The sequence below is a fragment of the Anguilla anguilla genome, chromosome 13, assembly GCF_013347855.1.
Source record: "Anguilla anguilla isolate fAngAng1 chromosome 13, fAngAng1.pri, whole genome shotgun sequence".
NCBI classification, from domain to species: domain Eukaryota; kingdom Metazoa; phylum Chordata; class Actinopteri; order Anguilliformes; family Anguillidae; genus Anguilla; species Anguilla anguilla.
The window spans coordinates 19,472,854-19,494,560 of NC_049213.1; the positions used below are offsets into that span (position 1 = coordinate 19,472,854).

At 42.2% G+C, this 21,707-nt stretch overlaps 1 protein-coding gene across 11 annotated transcripts; it reads left to right on the top strand.

Moving 5' to 3' along the window:
- The first annotated feature begins 931 nt into the window (after positions 1 to 931).
- LOC118210686 (uridine-cytidine kinase-like 1) lies at positions 932 to 15,716 on the top strand. 11 transcript variants are annotated; one of them, XM_035387058.1, is made up of 15 exons: positions 932 to 1,118; positions 4,257 to 4,441; positions 6,038 to 6,144; positions 8,600 to 8,770; positions 9,237 to 9,308; positions 9,459 to 9,648; positions 10,412 to 10,473; positions 10,946 to 10,962; positions 11,466 to 11,564; positions 11,743 to 11,836; positions 12,301 to 12,363; positions 12,894 to 13,016; positions 13,634 to 13,741; positions 14,429 to 14,585; positions 14,783 to 15,716. In XM_035387058.1, exons 1-15 carry the CDS (start codon positions 1,060 to 1,062, stop codon positions 14,863 to 14,865), a joined length of 1,590 nt encoding a protein of 529 aa, XP_035242949.1. In that variant the 5' UTR covers positions 932 to 1,059; the 3' UTR covers positions 14,866 to 15,716. The 11 variants fall into 11 exon arrangements, with proteins under 11 accessions (XP_035242949.1, XP_035242948.1, XP_035242951.1 ...); XM_035387057.1 differs by lacking the exon at positions 932 to 1,118 and adding an exon at positions 2,697 to 2,940; XM_035387060.1 differs by lacking the exon at positions 932 to 1,118 and adding an exon at positions 2,697 to 2,940 and having other exon boundaries at positions 14,429 to 14,618; positions 14,783 to 14,884.
- Positions 15,717 to 21,707: the final 5,991 nt, after the last annotated feature.

The window sequence follows — 21,707 nt, forward strand, 5'->3', positions numbered from 1 at the left end:
TCTTGCAAACAGAAATATAGCCTATATATTTCTAATATTGTATATATACACTACATTTCCAAAAGTATTCAGAGAACCTGCTTCTATTGTTCCAGAGTCTAATGGCAGTGTGCTTTACACCACTCCAACCAACGCTTGGCATTGCTCATGGTGATCTTCAGCTTGTGTACAGCTGCTCAGCCATAGAAACCCATTTCATGAAGCTCTTGATGAGCAGTTCTTGTGCTGACATTGTTTCCAGAGGTAGTTTGGAACTCTGTATCCAGAGGTAGTTTGGAACTCTGTAGTGAGTGCTGCATTTGAGACAGCTCTCACTAAAGTTCCATAAAATTATAAAATAAAACTGTTTTCAGCATACTCCACTGCATTCTTGAAGACCAGCTTCCCAGGTAGTTATAAGTCATGACTCTTACGTTTTTTTACTGTAGGAATTTGAATTATGGGATGGCAAAATCCACAATAAGGCCAATTAAATTCACATTATCACTTTAAATCAAATTATGAATTATTCATCTGCCAGCTCCCTAGGCTCAATATGTAAATTATATATAATATCTCAGTGTATGTTGTCTGTATAATCCCTGTAAATTGTGTTTACATGGAGAGTCAATTCAGAAAATCAATGTTTTTAAGCATTAAAAAAGCTATATTTCACCTGGCTTTTGCCAAAAGTGCGGTACATATTTGAACGTCATATAATTAAGTGCACACTAATGTCACAGGATGAACAATTAAGAGTAGTTCCCTTTCCCTGGATAGTCACACCCTTTCTCTGGATCATCACACCACAACATATTATTTGCATTGATAATACATCTCTTATGATGGACTGTCACTGAATTACCGAAGCCATATTAGCAAGTCAAACTCATAATTATGCACACTCCTTGTTTATGGAACTCATCTATTCATTTATTGGATAGTGAGACGACGGGAGTTTGGGATACCCGCGGCAGAAAACCGCCTGCTTCGCGGACAGGTACCTGAACATAACTCCCCAATCTACACATTTCTAACAGTAGAGGCAACTGATTGGAAGACGGATCTGTGACACTGACAATGTCCGTCGCCAGCAGGGAAATGGAGTGCAGGGAGAAAGCTGCCTCGCGGTCGGACAGGTACACAAAAAGGAAATATGCAATACATAGGCTACCTTTAAGATAAACGTTAGCAAAAAAGATAAATGGATCTATTGCTGTTTGTTTTCCTTTACATTTATTGTAACTAACGGTCATCAATAAAGTCACAGCGGCAGTGCAATAAGAGTTGACTGTTAATTTTGATTTTACATAGGGTATCATGTGACGTAGGATGTCACTTATAGCTGCGCCTTTATGCAACATTTTACTTTATTTATTTGCACTGTAGGTCTACGGTTACTGAGTGCGAGGCTATTTAGGCTACAGTATTAATGATAGGCTAATAGAGTCTCCCCGTGGTATTACGCTCATTCAGTGCATTGACTGCTGCTCATGTAGTGCATTCTGTTTACGTCAGACCTATCGCAGTGGTATTTATTTATTTATTCATTTATTTATGCTTGTTTGTTTGCTCTGTGTTTCTGTTTAATACACTTCCGAACACACAGTTTGTTTGGTAACAATGTCTCCAAGCATTGGAGTTTAATTGCGTTCAAACTACTTGTTACCATCTGTGTCACAAAACAATCCTTTAATGGGATTAGTTTACTTGCGTGAGCACTTAAGGACGATAGATTGTAAAAACCGAGTGAGCAGCGGAAGTGCCTGTCCACAAAAGCCTAATGACTCCCACGACATAGATCTATTTCTCAAACATATTCGTGAGTAGGTTGCCTCTACTGCTTTATTTCACTTGACGTCGGTTATAATGCATATTTATCTAGGTAAAATGTAAATAAACAAATGAACCTTGTGGATTAACCAAAAACCGGTACAGCAGAATAATCAATACATTTTTCAATGGCCTGCATTGTCACAATAGGCAAAATTCTGTTGAAGTTCCTCTTATATTTATTTTATTTTATTTTAATTCATAGTAAGCTTAGTGTGAATGTAATCATGTTTTGCAAATGAATAACGGGTGTGAATAACTGAAATAATGTGTTTAGTTTATCCGGTAAATACGTCTTGCCAAATGTATTCACTGGATCAAATTGACTTACTGGTACTATTTATATGAAGACACTTTAGCACAAGATAATGTACCTTTGCTGCTCAACACAACTATACTGAATTAAGAGATTTGCATAAGTATAAGTTCCAGTATTATAGACTTGATTAGCAAATACATTTTAAGTTTTTGTGAAATTAGTTTTTCTTTGCAATGGCCTTAAATGCACATATACTTGAACCTTTGAGAAGCTCTCTCTCTCTCTCTCTCTCTCTCTCTCTCTCTCTCTCTCTCTCTCTCTCTCTCTCTCTCTCTCTCTCTCTCTTTCTCTCTCTCTCTCTCTCTCTCTCTGTGCGCTGTGGGTAATAAAGTAGCGTGTTGTTGCTGTGACGTTACAGCAGAAGCTGCTCAACTGCTATTAGTGACTCTCTTTAGTCTGGGAGTAAGCTTACCCTCTTCTGATAGTTGGCAGAGCAACAATCTTAAACAAAAGAAACAAAAAAACAAACAAAAACAAAGCAAAATAAGAGGCAGTTAGAAGAAGCGTTCTCCTCTTCCTGCGGAGGAGAGCCACTTTGTGTGTGTGTGGAACATTTGGAGAAGCATAGCCTCTTTGAGTGGTGCTGATGTGTGTTTGTGTAAAATATTGGAAGTGGTGCAGTGCCAGCAGTCATACCCGTTTGGGTCTTTGGCAGTGCGGGGCCAGGGAGGTAGGTGTGCCAGGTGCTGTGATATTATAAGCTGAAGACACTGACTGAAGCCAGAGTAGGGGCTCCTCACCATGGCCTCTCAGCCCGTGTATTCAGGAGCCAGAATATTGGGGCGTTGGTCTCTGAATGCAGAGGGCAGGTAAGCTTTACCACTCTTCCTTTCCCTCATGTGCCCCTCAGACAGGGCTGCTGCTGTTGCTACTGCTCACTCATGCAGGCCACTTGTGTGGCTTGTGAACCACACAGCATTGGCCGGGACAGTAGTGTCACTTGCAATATTGTTACTGTCATAGATACAACAGTGCTGTATAATAACGTGGAAATGATTTGTACATAATAATTTGTTTAAATATATTTTTTGAAGTGCTGCAACTGTAATAATTCTGAAGGACATTTTGAGGTCTTGGCCCTGAAATTATGGCCTGCAGAACAGGTTCATGTGTATTGTCGTTTTTTATTACTTATTTGAACTGTTGGACTTTCAAGTGTTAGTGGTAACCAAAAAACACACCACACATGCTGTCTCAATTCAGGACTTGCTCTTTTTAAATAATTTGGCAGCCATATATAATTATTATTCTTTAAAAATAGTCAAATAATAAAAATACTGTGAGTGAAATAGGTTTAATTGCTGGAAGATCTTTTGGTGTAGTGTAGGTTAGGAATAAAACCCCTGAAGAACAATCGCACAGGAAACTATCTCTCTTGTTAGATGCACAGGCACAGGAGAGGGATATTTTGCTTGGGTGCCTTTCAGTTGTTTACCTGTAACTGCTGCCCCTTTTTCACTGAAATGGTGCTGATGAAGGTGTGGTTTTTGAACTGGTCTTGTAGCTAAGAGGTCACAGGTTTGAATCCCAGGGACTAATGGGTGGTTAGCATTGGGTAAAACTCGTACCCTTGTCTGGAAACCTTCCCAATGGGAGTTAGGGGCATAGATCCACTCCCCCTAATCTGGTAACCTTGCAAATGAGAATAAGGGGTATAAATCTATTTCTCATCCTAACCACCATCTCCTTTATTTTCTCTGAATCTGGTGATGTACAGAAACCTCAAGGGTTTCAAAACACACAATGTTTAAAATCATGGCAGAAATCTAGGTGGGGGAGGGGGGATCATAACTTATAAATACTTAAAGTGAGGATTACTTGTCACTCACAGGTGGCCATGTCTTTTATTCCTTTTATCATTCAGGTCCCTTAAAAGATAGACAGAGATGGAGAACCCCCTACCCCAATATTTTAAATGATATATTAAATCATTTTACTTGTATTTGCATATTATGTTGTTTATCTAATTGTATGTTTTTATTTGCTTATATTTTACTCAATTTGTATTGTGCTTATGCTTGTTTCTTCTTTTATATTACTTAACTTTGTTTTTTAACGTATTGTTTAATTTTTAACTTTGTTGAATGTTATCTTTAATTTTTGTCCTGTGCTTGTTTCCTGGCAGTGGGAGCAGTGAGGAGGCTTTGGACCGGCTCCTGCTGCCCGTTAGCGCCCCCCGCAGGAAGAGCAGCAGCCTGGGCACACCGGAGCCGCCCCTCCTGCGCACCAGCACCAGAACCATCTACACCGCCGGCCGGCCGCCGTGGTACAACCAGCAGGGCGCTCAGTCCAAGGACGCCTTCGTCATCGGTGCGTGACCTCACCAGGGCTGATCATTAAACATGGGCCTTCCTGTTCATCCAATGAGGATTTTTAAAATGAATCAGTTGATTTTTTAGTAAAAATTTCACTTCATTACTGAACTTGACTGAATTGAAATCGAATTTGTTGTAGTCTGTATTCACGGTCACTTGTCTCCCCAGTACTGTCTCTGTGTCTGTGTTCCCTGAGCTGCTTCACTCCCCTGTACTTGTGTGATTTCACTATTCGGGTGGTTCCGGGTTTTCGTGGTTTCCCCCCTTCTTTCCAGTCTCGCTTTACTTACTTCCTGCCTATTTCTAGTTTTACTAATTTCTACTAATCCCTACTAACTTATAGATTGTAAAGTACTAACCTCACTAATATACTAACATGTGAATATTACTAATGGACTAACACACACTAGTTTTGGGTTTTTGATAGTTTAGATCACTATACTAATACATTAACCAGTCTCCCCTTTTCCATGCTGCGCTGTAGCTCCGCCCCTTTTCTTTCTAGCCTGCTCTAACGCTGAGTTCTGCAATTGCCTGCACCTGTCTCTTGCTCTGACTGCACCTCTCTCTCTCTGCACGTGTTTTACCTGCTTCACCCAGGCCATCTATTATCATTGTTGTCTATGTGATTCCATTCCGCGTTTTGTCAGTCCCCTGTCATTGAACTAGTTTTCCTAATGTTCTTCACCTGGATGTTGTTTGTTACTCCTCCCTCACTCACTTAACCCCTCCTTGATTGTTACCTTCCCCAGTGTATAAATGTCAGTCTTTTCCACCAGCTCATGGTCAGAATGTTGATCATATTCATTGTGCCGATTATTTGTAAGCCTTTGTTTATTGAGATTCCTGTGACACCCCTTTGCCCGACTTCGAGTTTGCCTGCCCCTTTTGGTTTTGTTTGCTTCTGGTTTGACCTTCGCTTTTCTTTGACTTCTCTTTTGCCTGCCCCTTTGTACCTTCGCTATTTCTGATCTCCTGGTTTTTGACTTTTTGCCTGTCTTTTTACTATTCTTTTGGAAACTCGATTCGGCACCGCCCTCTCTCTGATTACCTGGCTTCGAACCTCGGACTGAATAAAGACAACGTTTTTTGGATTTCCCTGGTCTGCGTGTGGGGCCTTACACAGAACATCACAGAATTAAGCCCAATTCTGCCATGAACTGACAGTACACACTCAGTCTAATACAGCACGCACTTACAGCCTTATACTGCACACATGCATAGTTGTGTATAGGATACACACAGTCTTATACAGTCTTATGGCCTAAACATAGTAAACTTTGTAATACAGACTAAATAGTAGACAGGCAGACAAGCAGGTAGATTGGTTGCTTGATTGATTGATTAATGGATGGAAGACAGTAGTTGATGTTCTTTCTGAACATCTTAATGAACACCTGACAAACAGTTATAAGCAGTTATTATACATATATTTAATGAGTGAGTTTTCATTGGTTGGCAGCACATGGCTTTTCAGCAAAGGTGACTTTCATTGGCTGGCAAATTATGATGAGTTTTTGAATGAATGTGATTTCCATTAGATGACAGCATGTAAAGATTTGCCTGAAGTTGTTTTTCGTGGACTGAGCAGGACTCTGTGGTGGCAGTGCTTCAGGGAAGACCACAGTGGCCAATAAGATCATTGAGGCTTTGGGTGTACCTTGGGTGGTGTTGCTGTCCATGGACTCCTTCTACAAGGTGAGTGGTGGGTGTACTTGGTGACCAACACCCCTCACATATGGTCCATGTGAAACCAAGAGGGTTTGAGTTCAGATCCCTGCTGTATTTCACCAAACTCTTTCAGAGCATTTTTTACACATGCAATCTCCGGGTCTTGTTCATTTTTTTTACATCTGATGTTTGTCCTAATCTTTAAAATTAAGCATTTGTTTTCACATTTTCCTTAAGTTACTCAGGGACATCAATGTAAATGCATTTGTGATTTTACATGGCAAAAAATCCTCCAAATAATTCTGTGTAGTGATCAAAACAAACAAATGACTCAAACACAATTCTGACTACTGTGGTGGGAATGGATCTGAAGATTACAGGGTTGTAGACCCTGCCATGAACCTGGTCTTTGTTCAGAAGGAGAAGCTGTTCCATTCCATTGGTGTTGGGACAGGCTCCACCCCCTGAAGTCTAACTAGTGTCGCACTTCCTGTCTGTTTATAGCCCTTGTGTCACTAAAGCATCTATTCCAAGGGAAGGGGTTAATGAGATTTCAGTTTGAGCTGTGTGCTGGAGGGAGGAAGAGTGAGGTAGGAAGTGGCTCTCTCTCTCTGGCCCTGGTAGATCTTGAGGCATGGCCCTTGATGGTGCTACTGATTTGATTGTTACTGTGCATCTCTAGCCCTAGTGCTGTTTGCAGGCCATGTGAAATGAACTTTTTGTAAGTTACTTTGTTGAAAAATATCTGCCAAAAGACAAAATTTTTTACATTTTTAATTGGGAGGAGGAAGGAGGGGGGGGTGTAGGTAGAAGAGACAGCTTCAATGAATGTCTTTCCTCATTGCTATGTAAGGATTTGTTGTAGTCTGTATTCACGGTCACTTGTCTCCCCAGTACTGTCTCTGTGTCTGTGTTCCCTGAGCTGCTTCACTCCCCTGTACTTGTGTGATTTCACTATTCGAGTGGTTCCGGGTTTTCGTGGTTTCCCCCCTTCTTTCCAGTCTCGCTTTACTTACTTCCTGCCTATTTCTAGTTTTACTAATTTCTACTAATCCCTACTAACTTATAGATTGTAAAGTACTAACCTCACTAATATACTAACATGTGAATATTACTAATGGACTAACACACATTAGTTTTGGGTTTTTGATAGTTTAGATCACTATACTAATACATTAACCAGTCTCCCCTTTTCCATGCTGCGCTGTAGCTCCGCCCCTTTTCTTTCTAGCCTGCTCTAACGCTGAGTTCTGCAATTGCCTGCACCTGTCTCTTGCTCTAACTGCACCTCTCTCTCTCTGCACTTGTTTTACCTGCTTCACCCAGGCCGTCTATTATCATTGTTGTCTATGTGATTCCAGTCCGCGTTTTGTCAGTCCCCTGTCATTGAACTAGTTTTCCTAATGTTCTTCACCTGGATGTTGTTTGTTACTCCTCCCTCACTCACTTAACCCCTCCTTGATTGTTACCTTCCCCAGTGTATAAATGTCAGTCTTTTCCACCAGCTCATGGTCAGAACGTTGATCGAATTCATTGTGCCGATTATTAGTAAGCCTTTGTCTATCGAGATTCCTGCGACACCCCTTTGCCCGACTTCGAGTTTGCCTGCCCCTTTTGGTTTTGTTTGCTTCTGGTTTGACCTTCGCTTTGCCTTGACTTCTCTTTTGCCTGTCCCTTTGTACCTTCGCCATTCTGATCTCCTGGTTTTTGATTTTTTGCCTGTCTTTTCACTATTCTTTTGGAAACTCGATTCGGCACCGCCCTCTCTCTGATCACCTGGCTTCGAACCTCGGACTGATTAAAGACAACGTTTTTTGGATTTCCCTGGTCTGCGTGTGGGTCCTTACACAGAACATCACAGGATTAGGATTTACTAGTCAGGCCAGTTAAATAACAATATGCGAATGATTCAGGACGGTAGATGTAGGCCATATGCTTATAGCAAGACTTCATGTTTTACACTCCCAGAAGGCTTTTTCCAAAAGCCACCCTGTCCAGATCATAACTCTTTCAGTAAATACAGCACTGCGGTGTCTTACTGCAGTGGGTCTAACCTGTACTCAGCCTAAGATCTTACCTGATTCTCATTGTTATTTCCAAAGTTTTAGAGGAAAATTGAATCGGTCTGAATCCCTGGTTTAAACCTAGGGCCTCATGCACCATGGACTATTTTAGCCATTAAAGCTGTTGCTATTGTTATCAGTATTGTTATTGTTGCCAGAGCTATAATTAATTCATGGTGGTTTCAAAGCGACTTTCCTGAACATTCTGCTGACTGGAGATTTTTCTCTGAAAACTTCTCGGCCTTGGGTTATTCTCTTACGATTATTCTTTTGAATCCGATTCCAGTTTGGTTTCTTATTCTTGTTCTGATTCCTATTCTGATTCTGATTCACACTGAGTAACAGACAGGCTAAGCCTCAGAATGTGATTCTAATTCAGACTGTAACTCAGACTCGGATTCACTCCTGTGTGCCCCCAGGTTCTCTCTCCAGAAGAGGAGGCACTGGCTGCTAGTAATGACTACAATTTTGACCACCCGAATGCCTTTGACTTTGACCTGCTGGTGCAGACCATTCGCAAGCTCAAACAGGGCAAGAGTGTGAAGATACCGATGTATGACTTCACCACACATGGCCGACAGAAAGAGTGGGTGAGAAATCATTGCGTGGTTTCATGACTGTTTAACTCATTTAAATTCTACACCTCCTAGTTCTGCTGACAACCCTGAAATATCTTTTGTTTTTCACTTTATTTGTCCCTTAACTGACAATGCATATGAAGTGCAGATGCATTTGTGGAAAGCAATGAATGGCTGATGTTGGCACCTGACCCTGCAGGTGGCAGGTGCCTTTTATGGCAACTCAACATGAACAGGCACCTACATTCAGTTTACAAACAAGTGCCATTCATCCTCTGATGCACCTGGTATACGCACAAAATCGAAGGTCTGCACGTTTCATGAATCCCATGTTGGGTTTTCATCTCCACCTTTATTAAGAGCAAATGTAAGAACAATTCAAGAGAGGCCCATTGAATCCGTCTCCATTTTCACATCTTATTTCATGTCCCCATTCTGCTCTGCTCTGCTCTGCTCCATCTCCCTCTCCCTCTTACAGAAAAACGTATATGGGGCCAGCGTTATTATTTTTGAAGGAATCATGTCTTTTTCAGATAAGGAATTATTGCAGGTAAGAAGGTGAATGCATGATTTTCCATTATAGTCATCACCATGTAGCTGCCCTCACTGTGTGTGTGTGTGTGTGTGTGAGAGTGTGTGAGTGAGTGAGTATGTGTTACTCTACCTCACACTCTTGTGTTGTGTGTGTTCCTGTTCTCAGCTCCTGGACATGAAGATCTTTGTAGACGCGGACTCTGACATCCGATTGGTCCGCAGGCTACGCAGAGATATTACAGAGAGGGGGCGAGACATTGAGGGCGTTATCAAACAGTACAACAAGTCTGTGAAACCTGCCTTTGAGCAGTACATCGAACCAACCATGCGCTTGGCTGATATCGTAGTGCCACGTGGTGAGGCCCTGCCCACCATTCACGCACACTTATATACTGACACACACACACACACACACACACACACACACACACAAACATATACATAAAAACAAGCACACACACACGCACACACACACACACACAAACATATACACAGACACACACACACACACAAACATATACACAAAAACACGCGCACACACACACACACACACACACACACACAAACATATACACAAAAACACACACACACACACACACAAACATATACACAAAAACACGCACACACACACACACACACACAAACATATACACAAAAACATGCACACACACACGCACACACACACACACAAACATATACACAAAAACGCACACACACACACACACACACACACACAGATACACAGACACACACACACACAAACATATACACAAAAACACGCACACACACACACACACACATACAGATACACACACACACAAACACAGATACACACACACACATACAGATGCACACACACACACTCACACACACACATACACACAAACACACACACACACATACATACAAATCAGTCACTGTCTTCTATATGAAAGTCTATTACACATACATGTACAGACAGGCTTTGTAGTTCCCTGCTTTCATGGGTTTTTGGATGTGGAAATGGAATAAGCAAACAGCAGTGCTTACTGAACTATGTGTTACTGCATGGGAACCTGTCACCACCAGAGTGCAGCAGAGTGCTGTCAGTAAGAGGTTGTGACTCTCACTGTGCTGCAGGGGGTGATAACATGGTGGCCATTGACCTGATTGTGCAGCATGTCCATAGCCAGCTGGAGGAGGTGAGTGAGAGGGTGCTTCACCCCTGATATGGGGGAGATGTGTGCGGCAATGTAGAGTCTCTCCAGATACCCCCTCTGAACAACACCCAGTTCTCTGAACCACACCCTTACCCTCCTTAACCACCACACATTTACCCTCTGAACCACACCCTTACCCTCCCTAACCACCACACATCTACACTCTGAACAACACCCCAACCTTCCCTAACCACAAATGAATTAAAGAGAGTGTTGAAGCATACCTCATTAACAGCTGGGTGTCTCGCCTCCCGTTTGCCTGAACTGACTGAATCGAAAGGGAATAGACCCCAGTTCTGGTCTCTTTATCAGCTGTCAGCAGACTGGGGATGGATAGTGATGCTGAATGTCTGTCTCCGTTTCCGGAACGTTCCTTTGGTCACCGTCCGACTCTACTTCGGACTCTCTGACTTTCTGTCTGTGTCTCTCTGTCTCTCTCTCTGCATCTACACAGCGGGAGCTCAGCGTCAGGTGAAGTAACGTTCTCACTTCCCTTGCCCATTCGTTGCTTTTCTCCCTCCTCTTGGAGTGCTGCAACAGCGTTGCGGCAGCGTTGTCATTGCATCATCACCATGCTGCACGGATAAAGACTAACAGCTCGCCTAGCAATCTGTGTCTGCACTGCAAATGCCACTGTGCATAGGATCTGTGTTGCAGTTATTACGCAGAGGTCCTCATAATTTTAAGAAAGGCTACACTGCAATCATGTTCCCCTAAACTTGATAAGCAGCATGGCCTGCCTTTAATCAGCACTTTCAAAAACCATCTTAATGTGATGCAGAGCTCTAGAAAATGAAGTTATGCGGCAATCAACTGTTATTGTCCAAGTGTTGGTTGTAGTAGTAATAGAACGGTTAAAGTAAGAAGCTGTATAATAATAGCAACAACAACAATGATATAATAATAATAATAATTGTATAATAGCAGTAATTTTTTTCCTCTCCCTCTTTTTTTCTGGGTTGCCCTGGGAACAGGTCAGTCCTGGCCTCTGCTCACCAGGCCCAGCCTCTTCCTCAGACTCTCAGTGTGCTGGAGAACACGCCTCAGGTCAGGGGCATGCACACCTTCCTCAGGTCAGGCACCCTCTGTACTGACCCCAGGTCAGGGGCATGCACACCTTCCTCAGGTCAGGCACCCTCTGTACTGACCCCAGGTCAGGGGGAGTAGGCCTGTGTTTGCAGCACACAGGACCCAGCAGAACCTTTCTCTCTCATTAAGTCCACCCCGTTTTCGTCCCTCTCTCTCTCTCAGGGATAAGGAAACCACCCGTGATGAGTTTATCTTTTACTCCAAGAGACTGATGCGCCTGCTAATTGAGCATGCTCTTTCTTTCCTGCCCTCCCAGGTGTGTGCGTGTGTGTTTTTATGCATGTGTGTTTTTGTGTGTCTGAGCTTTCTTGTGTGTGCGTTTGTGTTTGTGTGTGTTCATGTGTGAGTGTCGGTATCAGTTTCATTGTGAGAACACCCATGCACCCTACAACAGTTTGTGGAAACTTTACAAACACGATTGTCTCACAGCAGGCACAAGCCTCGTGACCTTGTTGTATTTTGTGTGAAAATGATACAGTGTGAATGAAGGTTGTGCTTTACAACCTCACTTTCAGGCTGCTGGTAATTGGTAGCTTCTCTGTCAGCTTCTCTAGGAACTTTCACTGAGTTAATGAGTCATTATCACTGATTTGAATAAATAATTTCTAAGACTGTTCATAGTGGGGTAATGGCTGTTAGTTTGAGTGCAGCTCCATTGTGGTGTGCTGTAGTCTGGTTGTGTTAGTGTGTTTGGTGATAGGTGTTTCCCATGATGTACAGACCAGCACAGTGCAGACTCCACAGGGTCAGGACTATGAGGGGCGGCGCTTCTGTGGGAAGGGGGTGAGTCTCACACCTGCAGTGTGTGTGTGTGTGTGTGTTTCCTTAGTATAGTTTGAAAGGCCTGACAGCAAAACTATTGAAAAAAAGACAGAACAACAAGCAGAAGAATTGTTTCTCAGAAATCTGTATTTCTAGAGTAGAATTTCATAGAGTTGCACAAATCAACCAGCGTTTGACACTGGTCCAGCAGGCTGAGTAAAAGATATTTGGGAGTTTCTCTTTAAAAAAATTATCTTTCATTACAAGGATTCTTTGCAGTAGAAAGTATGGTAACACATTACAAAATGGTCACTTGAACTGGCATTAACTAATGTAGTTGTTAACTACTAACTTTAAAAGTAAATATGTACAGCTTTGTTAATATATTTGTACATCATTAATTCATGTTATCTAACTACATTAGTTAATGCCAGTTCACATTGGGATTAAAAAAACAGTTAATGTATTTGTTATTTTAAGCTAACATACTGTACTGTGGAACCTCATGGGAACTGTGCCGTGATGACATCATGAGCTCTGATTGGTTGCAGATTACGGGCGTGTCCATCCTCCGTGCAGGAGAAACCATGGAACCTGCCCTCAGGGCTGTCTGCAAGGATTGCAGGATTGGAAAAATCCTGATTCAGACGAATCAGGACTCAGGAGAACCGGAGGTACCGCCCACACCCATTCAGGGGTCAGAGCTGCTCCTCCTACATGTATGCACAGGGTACAGTGGTCAGGGAACTTTGGTTAGGGAGTGTGCAGTCCGCTGGCTGTGAGTTCCAATGCTGAGAAGGGCTCTACCATGACTTCCCATAGTGAAACACTTTAGCTGACTTGTGTGTGTATGTGTATCTGTAACTGTGGTAAAAATGAGTAACATGTATAATGTTAGCAGTGGAGGTTTCCCTGGTTACAGAAATTATTATGAGATAATGATAAAATGCCGTGCTATATACATGGACTTGCTTGCCTGCATGGATCAAGAGACGTAAGAGGAGCACTGGACACACTGAATCGTGTGTTATATTTGTGCAAGTACAGAATGAGAAAGATATGAGGCTCTGGCTAACTGACTTACTGGTTGACTGATTGGGTGGTTCTGAAGTTTTTTTCTCTTTCCACTGTTGCATGATCATGACCCCCCACCACCCCCTGCTGAAAGACCTCAGTGATGTCATGCTTCCCTCTCCTCCTCTAGCCATCCCACACTCCTCCCCTGCCTGTCATTCTTTCTCTTCTGCCTAAAAGCATTTCCTCCCCGTCATCTGTACTTGCATCCTCCTAGCTGCACTACCTGCGCCTGCCCAAAGACATCAGCGAGGATCACGTCATCCTGATGGACTGCACAGTGTCCACTGGCGCTGCCGCCATGATGGCTCTGCGTGTTTTACTGGTGGGTCCGCCCCAAACCCCACCATCTGTACACAACACCCCACCCTGCATTGTATAGCTCCGCCCCAAACACTGCCAATTCTGCACTGCACCCTGTCCTGCATTGTATAGTTCCGCCCCAAACACTGCCAGTTCTACACTGCACCCTGCCCTGCATTGTATAGTTCCGCCCCAAACACTGCCAATTTTACACTGCACCCTGCCCTGCATTGTATAGTTCCCCCCCAAACCCAGGCCCTCTCCGCTTCAATTCCGCCCAACTCCACCACAATCTGTGTCCCCCCCCACTCCACCCAGACCTCCACACACTCAGCCCCAATTGCCACCCACTCTGCCAAGGCGAGCTGCCAGCTCTCTGCCCACCCCTCTAGCCTTTGCCCTTTCTTCAGCAGTCTCACTGCGCTGTGGCTGCCAAATCTGGCCGCTCTGAGTGGGAAACAGTTTTACCAGTAAGAACGTCATCCTCGTCCTCGCTTGTGTATGTATAACAGTATGTATATTTAACAGTTGTGTAATGACTGTGTAATGTAGTGTGTAAACAGTATGAGGGAGTCTGTAACAGGTGTAAGGGATGTGTTAGGGAGTGTGTAAAGAGTGTGTATGGAGTGTGAAAGGGGTGGGTAAAGTTTGCGTGAGGAATGTCTAAGGGATGCGTAAGGCAGTGGGTTACAGTGGCATGTCTCCCCAGGACCATGACGTGGAAGAGGGCAGGATCCTGCTGGTGTCTCTGCTGATGGCGGAGATGGGGGTGCACTCAGTGGCCTACGCCTTCCCCCAGGTCAAGATCATCACCACCGCCATCGACAAGAGCGTGGACGAGCTCTTCCACATCATCCCTGGCATGGGTGAATGAGACTAGGGACCGGTGCCACTGATATGTATGTGTGTGCATGTGTGTGCGTGTGTGTGTGTGTGTGTGTGCGTGTGTGCGTGTGTGCATGCATTTGTGTGCATGCGTGTATGTGTGTGTGTTCCATTAAAGCATCCTGGATTGGTGTCGCACATTGGACATTGACTGATTTTTGGGTATCTCTTTTTGCAGGGAATTTTGGGGATCGCTATTTTGGTACGGACGCCCTGCCAGACAGGAGTGATGAGGAGGGGCTTGGTGAGGCCAGTTACTGACAGCAGAAGGATCCAAGGGCAACGAATCAAAGCGCAGAATGCAGGGACGTCCCCCCATTCCCTTTGCCTCTCCAGCCAATACAGTCTCAGAGATTCGTATAGAGACCCAGGACTTTAGCCCCCCAGCCACAGACTGCTCCCTGAACACAGCAGTACAGCTACAACAGGAACTCCTTATCAGCACACCATGACAGCCATGCTTATAAAACATGTTAATAGATTAGTGCAGCTGTTTACATGTGTTGATACATATGTATGTTTTACATGTGTACATATGTTTGATTAGAGGAAGGATTTTTCAAAAAATGAGTGAAATGGGGAAAAGTGTGAAATGGGGAACAAAATACTTTTATTTTTGTTTTATTTATTTATTTATATATTTTTGAATATTTGTGAAAATAGTATGTGTATGAAATACAATATTGACTTGGTGCAACATTTTTAATATGACAGAATGTGTCCATATAGTGTCCACTGGATTTGAATACCGTATCAACAAACAATGAAAAAGCCTTTTATATAGTTTCTTTTTAATATTTAATGTGTTCTGTGTTAATAACTGTTCGCATAGAGTTTCATATTAATGAATACCTCATATGAACCTAGCAAATGAAATACAACAGTTGTTTGTGAGTAGGAAAGTGAATTGTTGTGAGGGCCACTTCACTGGAAAGTTGCGTGGGCAGACTTCTTTCTGTAGCTCTTTGGTCTTTGGTCCCCTTTGCTGAAAGCTGATTGGCCACATTGTTAAAGCATACAGAGATGAGTATCTCATCAGAAGTTCATAAGAGTTATGAATGTTTAGACCCTCATCCCTGCAGTGCTGTTTCATTACAAACACATGCACTGACTACGGCAGTTGTCTGTCAATGTGCATGATGTTCCCTTTGCATGCCATTGTATGTTGTGTGAGAGAGAGAGAGAGAGAGAGAGAGAGACTGGAGGGGTGTACAACTTAAGGACTTGGTGCTATTGTACAGGACAATACAGTGAACCTGTGTAGAAGCAGTCTGCTCTACACTAGTGTTAGTATTTCAGTATGCGCCCCCACCACCACCACCACACACACACAGTAAAGATCCTCAGATTGAAGGCATGAGTTGTTATATTCTCTCTCTACAGGATGCAGGCAGACCTTACCTTCAGGGTCAGCCCTATGCCCATGTGCTGTTTTTACCATATATGGCAGCAGTGTGCTACCAGCAGACCCTGCTGGAAACTTTTGTGGTGGTCGCACCGGTGGATACACGTGCTCCTCTGATTTCTTACAAACAATAAGAACATATTCAGCGACTGTTCCGCTGTGTATTTTTAATACTGTTATTTATATTTGTTGAATACTAAGGTAAAAAGGTGTGAATAAAATTTTATGCAATGGTCAAAAAGTTCCATGTTAAATCAATTCTGGGAGAGTACATTGTTCTGTGATAGAAAGAATTTGACCCTTATTAGACTCATTTAACTCTCTTAGAGGTGAATTAGCACTGAGCTTGTTGCAGTGCACTGAAGTGTGTAAGAGCTTGGTAATGTCATGGAAAAATTGCATTTTAATACACCTGTTGGAGTCTTGGTGCATCCTTGATTAAAATTCAAAATGAAAGCCATAGAAAACCAAATGGACAAAACAAGACATGTATCCACTGCTGTGATAGCACATCATCCACTTGATGGTAGAGAATGTTTGAAACATGAAAAGCACATTGTTCAATTACAGCTGGCTGAAAACATGCAAATTCAAACTAACACAATCTCATATCATCAATCATTGTTCTTCCCTGGTGAGCCTGCATATTAATATTGTCTGCACTGGAAAAATGAGCAGTAACTTAGTTTGTGCTACTTTCCAGAGCGTCATTTTACACTATTTCTGGAACCCCAAACATGGTGATATCTGAACCAACTAAGGGCAGTATAATTATATAAGCATCAGAGAAATCCACCTAATCAAAATGGTGATTACTCTCCAAACTTCTAATAATACATTTAAACAATATTTTATTTTTATTTTTGTACAATTTATATATAGACAAGTCACTAATTTCTTTGTATTAGTACACAGGAAATGCATATTTTTTCAAATGTTGAGGATACAGCAATATATTCATTAGTCCAGCATAGTCACTTCTCCAATGAGAAAAGGGTACAATGAGCCACCCGGCCAGTTCCAGTTCTACAGTGACAGTGATCCACGGTAATAATGTCTTTGCGCATTATTAACATTAACATATTAAGTTTGCATCCAAGAAAAAAATGACACCTCAGACTTTTTGATTCAGAGCAGAAGAGACAAAGGTCTCCATCAGATGGACTGTGTCTTCTTTGCTTCCTGTCAAACATACACCAAGCCAATTCCAAGAAGCGAAACCACCCAAAAGGCTATCTGTCTGTGTGTGGTCAGCCTCTGACGTCAGAGAAAAGTTCTAATTTTAGCTGTGCCACTGACATTCAGAGCGCACCTAATAAAAGTGAGGAGATAATATATAAATTCACAGAAAAGGTGATGTCTCAGGTAAAAGAGTTTATACCCTATTTCTTTTTTTTTTTTGTTGTTGTTGTTGTATTCTTGCCTCCATACAATCTAGAGATCAACAAAGCATGTTTTCCTCTATGCTTTATTTGTCTATCTATCTTTTTCAAAAGAAGAAAAAAGAACAAAGAGGAAACACTAATCTAAATCACACAGGAAGGATGCAGGTTTCCCGCCTTAAATGGAAACTAACCTCCACGTCTTTTCATCACTTTCCATTACTGAGCGGTCTTCGGGGCGGCGGTGACCTGTGAAGAGGGCCGGTGCCGGTGAGCTCTGGGCCTCCGGTCGGCAGCGGGTAAGTGCGGCTATGCACCGTATCACGCTCCTCACTCACTCGCTGGCTTGATAATTAATCCATTTCGCTTTTTGGCACATTACCCAAGGGTTGTAAAGTAGGAATGATATGCACCGCCGCATTATTGACAACCCTCGTGCATGCAGGATCGACAGAAGCAGGCTACGTTAGATGGGCGTCAAAGCTGAAAAAAAGAAAGAAAAGGCAGACGTAACATTAAAAAAAAACCATTCATTTGATCCAGTTTCCTTAAATGCAACAAGGCTTGCTTGCCTTTTATTTATTAATTTTACTTTTTAAGCACTTTGTACAACATTTGTGTATGAAAAGTGCTATATAATTAAATATTCTAAAGCACACTGAATGCATCTTGCATTACTTGCATGTGTATGTATGTGAATTATTGTGCAGTCTATATATTTCCAATTAGTAAAGTACAAAATGATTTGGCCCATACTTCCTGGCTTCCTTCCTGAGGAAACTTTAGGGTTTTTGGGGGGGTATTTTATTTATGTATTTATTTTTTATTTCAGTACAAAAACAGTATTATTCATTTATTTACTTATTTATTTGCTTTATATTCAACTGACGATCCAGAGAGTTATGACACAAAGATGTGTTGGCGGTGAGTTTTAATGCCGTTTGTCTGCAAACCTATGAATGAATTGTGACATTTAGATTATCATTCACATTCTGGGGCCTGTGATATTATTTTTGTTTTAATGTATGTTTGTACTGGTCCTGACAGAGTGATATTTTAGATATTTGCAGAAGTTTCTGGCTTAAAAGTGGCTGGTATAGGAACATTTGGGGGTTAATTTCCTTCTCTGACTGATTTGAAATGAAGCACATGTGTGGAAAATATTTATCTCACACCTCCCGCACACAAGTATTCTTGGACTAGTATTTGAACTGACCAGTGTGAACAATGCAATTTGTTATATTGGCCAAATAAAATGTATAACTTTGTCTTCTGAGCGTAAGAAAGTCTGAGTTCTCAGCCTGTATTTCCTGATCTCTGCTTTGCTGTTCGTTAAGCATGTTACCTTCGTTGGGGCTCTGACGAAGGCAGCTCGGTGCTAAAATGCTGGTGATTTTAAAAATGGCTCAGAGAGGAAACAGAGTGTGTGATCTTTCTTTTTAAGCTTTACTTAAGTCCCTTGGTATTTTTCCATGCCAAACAAGGTGTGCGTTTTCTTTCTCGTTTTCCTTAAGTATGTTAGTTTTTCTTCTCTCCAGTTTGTAACTGTGAGTCATTTCTCTCTTCAGTATTGTCTGTCCACTGAACATTTTTCACAAGCACGGGTTCAAATCAACAACTGCTAGACCAGGCCACCACTCACAATGAGTCTCTTCTGACTGAGCCAATCAGGAACCCCGGAATAGGAGTGCAGGTCAGGCCGAGTTCCCGCAGGCCTCAGTCCTCGCCTCTTTAGCCACATGGACGCATGCAGTCCCCCAGAAACTCCATCCTGCTCCACAGAATGCTGTCCAACCTGAGGGGTGTTGGTGTGCCGTCAGTGGGGTTTGGTGCGATTGTCAACATCAGTCAGAGCGGCTCCTCCAGGACTGTCCAACCTGAGAATGGTGAAATATGAGGTCAATCTCAGGTTTGTCAGCCCAAGAGGTGTTGGCTCAGTCAAACTGCTAAATGAGGAACCGTAATGAACCAAATAATTAACCACAGAGACAGAGGAACTATGATGAACCGATAAAAAACATTCTGTACATTTTACTCACTCTTTTTCTTTGCCAATGCTTTGTAATTACTGTAATTAATGTGCTTTTAAAGAAAGTGTCAGTTTGAGTCAAGTTTCACAACACACATAGGTGCACACGTGCATACACACACACTTACTCTACCTGCCACTAGAGGAAGCTGAATTCTAAAGTAACAGTAGCAGTGGCATAAACAAAAAGACAGTACTAATAAGAAATAGTACTAATACACAGTAACACATTGAATCCAGTATTAATTATACATTACTGAAATCTCTTGAAAGGTGATAACGGCAGTGCCCTAAACCTAACTCAAACCATAACCAGGGATCTGATCTGAACTTCCATCCTTCTGGTGCACAGTCCAGGTTCCTCCCTAGTGCTCTGAATGCCTGTGTTGGCTCTGGGTTCAGCAGTGAGGTGGAGGTGAGTCGGGGAGGGGGATTCTCTGGGGGAGAGAAGTATTTACTTATTTTGTGTGTTCAGCCCACAGTGACCACATCCTATTCCCCCTTCTCTTGCACTCTTTCCTATACACACACATACAAACACATACTCATTCACTCACATTCTTGCACAAACAATGAACAAATGTACCCACTAATCCACTAAAACAAGCGTGCACATGCTATGCATTCACACATAAAAACATTCAAACACACACACGCAAACATGCTGGTATGTCTCTTGGGGTGGAGGGGGTTGGGAAGGGTAGAAAATGGGTGTGGAAGATGCTAGAAATAGGATAGGTGGAGCAATAGAGGGGTTAATGGAGGAAGGTGGGGAAGTAAAGAGATGGATAGATGAAGGCTTTGGGGTAGGGGGAATGGGTATTAGGATGGAGAAATGTGGTGTGGGTATGGTGGAATAAGATGGGGGGGTTGTACAAAGGCTGTTCTGGGAATTTGGGGTTAATGGTTCAGCACTCTAAGGACACACTGCAGCTGAGGGGGAGGAGGGGTGGAGGGTTGAGCCATCTGGAGTTTGGGAGGGGGGCGTTAAATTCAGTAATTTAGCTTTTGCATTTTTTTTTGTACAACTGGATTTTAAAAAATAATAAAATTTGTATTTACCGTTTGATCATTGTATGTTATTTCAAATTCAAAGTTCTTTTCAATTTTAAAATTTTGAAAAAAATGTTTTACGATAATTACAGAGCCCTGTTGAGTACCTATGATTCTCCACTCACATTTCAGAAATAACATTTTAGAAAGAAGAAATAAAAACAAATTGTATAGGTGATTGACAGTACATTGGTCATCAAGCAACACAGTACCTGTATTGAAGGATTAATTGCTAAATGGATCACATGAATGCATCCAGTCATTGTACATTAGAAACATTCACTTTTAGAATGAAAACTTCCACTTTGAAACATTTATGTTCATAAAAACCCCAAACTAACATACATAAAACCAAAAACCATGAGGACTTGTATGTTCCTTACCTAGCATTTGTAGTTCTACAGTAGCTCTCAAAATGTTCAAGATTCAAAGGGCTTATTGTCACGTCCCATTATACAAGTACAAGAGAGTAAAAATCTTAGGTTTCGGCTCCTCGGCCTTGCAGCAACATATAAAACACAGTTCACTAGGAGAACGCAGCACGGCGGCCATTCTCGCCGCCATTCCGGGCCGTGTGGTTGCAGTTGTGAGCATTTAACTGTTCCAAGTTTTAACACTGTTCTCCTTAAAACATAGTAGCATGGTGTTGAGCTCTAAGAACAACATAACTACCACTCAAACGATATCAGCATTTATTCAACTTCTGCAGTGTCAGGAGCTGTCATAGCAGGGTCACTCTCATGCCTGAATTGGGGTGAAATATATAAGCACCAAAAGGATGAGGAAAGTTCCAGAATAAACAAATAGGATAGATATCCGTGTGTGTACTGCAGCATTTGTTTTCTTAGAAGATGGCCATTAGAGGCCTTAGCTACTGAAACATTACATTACATTACATTTATTTGGCAGACACTTTGATCCAAAGCGACGTACAAAAGTGCATTTCACGGTCATGGACAACTACAACACACAGGTTCAATAACATACAATACTTATTTCGTACAGCTATTTCTAGCCAAGTACGCAGTTTAGTTTACACAGTGAACACTATTCTGACCTAACCTCTGCCAAGCCACCTGGGCAGAAGAACAAGCTACAATATTAGGACAAATACAAATGACCAAAAAGTGCTGGAATGGGGGTACATGTATCATGAGTGTCATGAAAGGGGGGATTTAAAGTGAAATGATATACAGAATGGTGGTAGTTTGTCCAGGTATAGTCTGAAGAGATG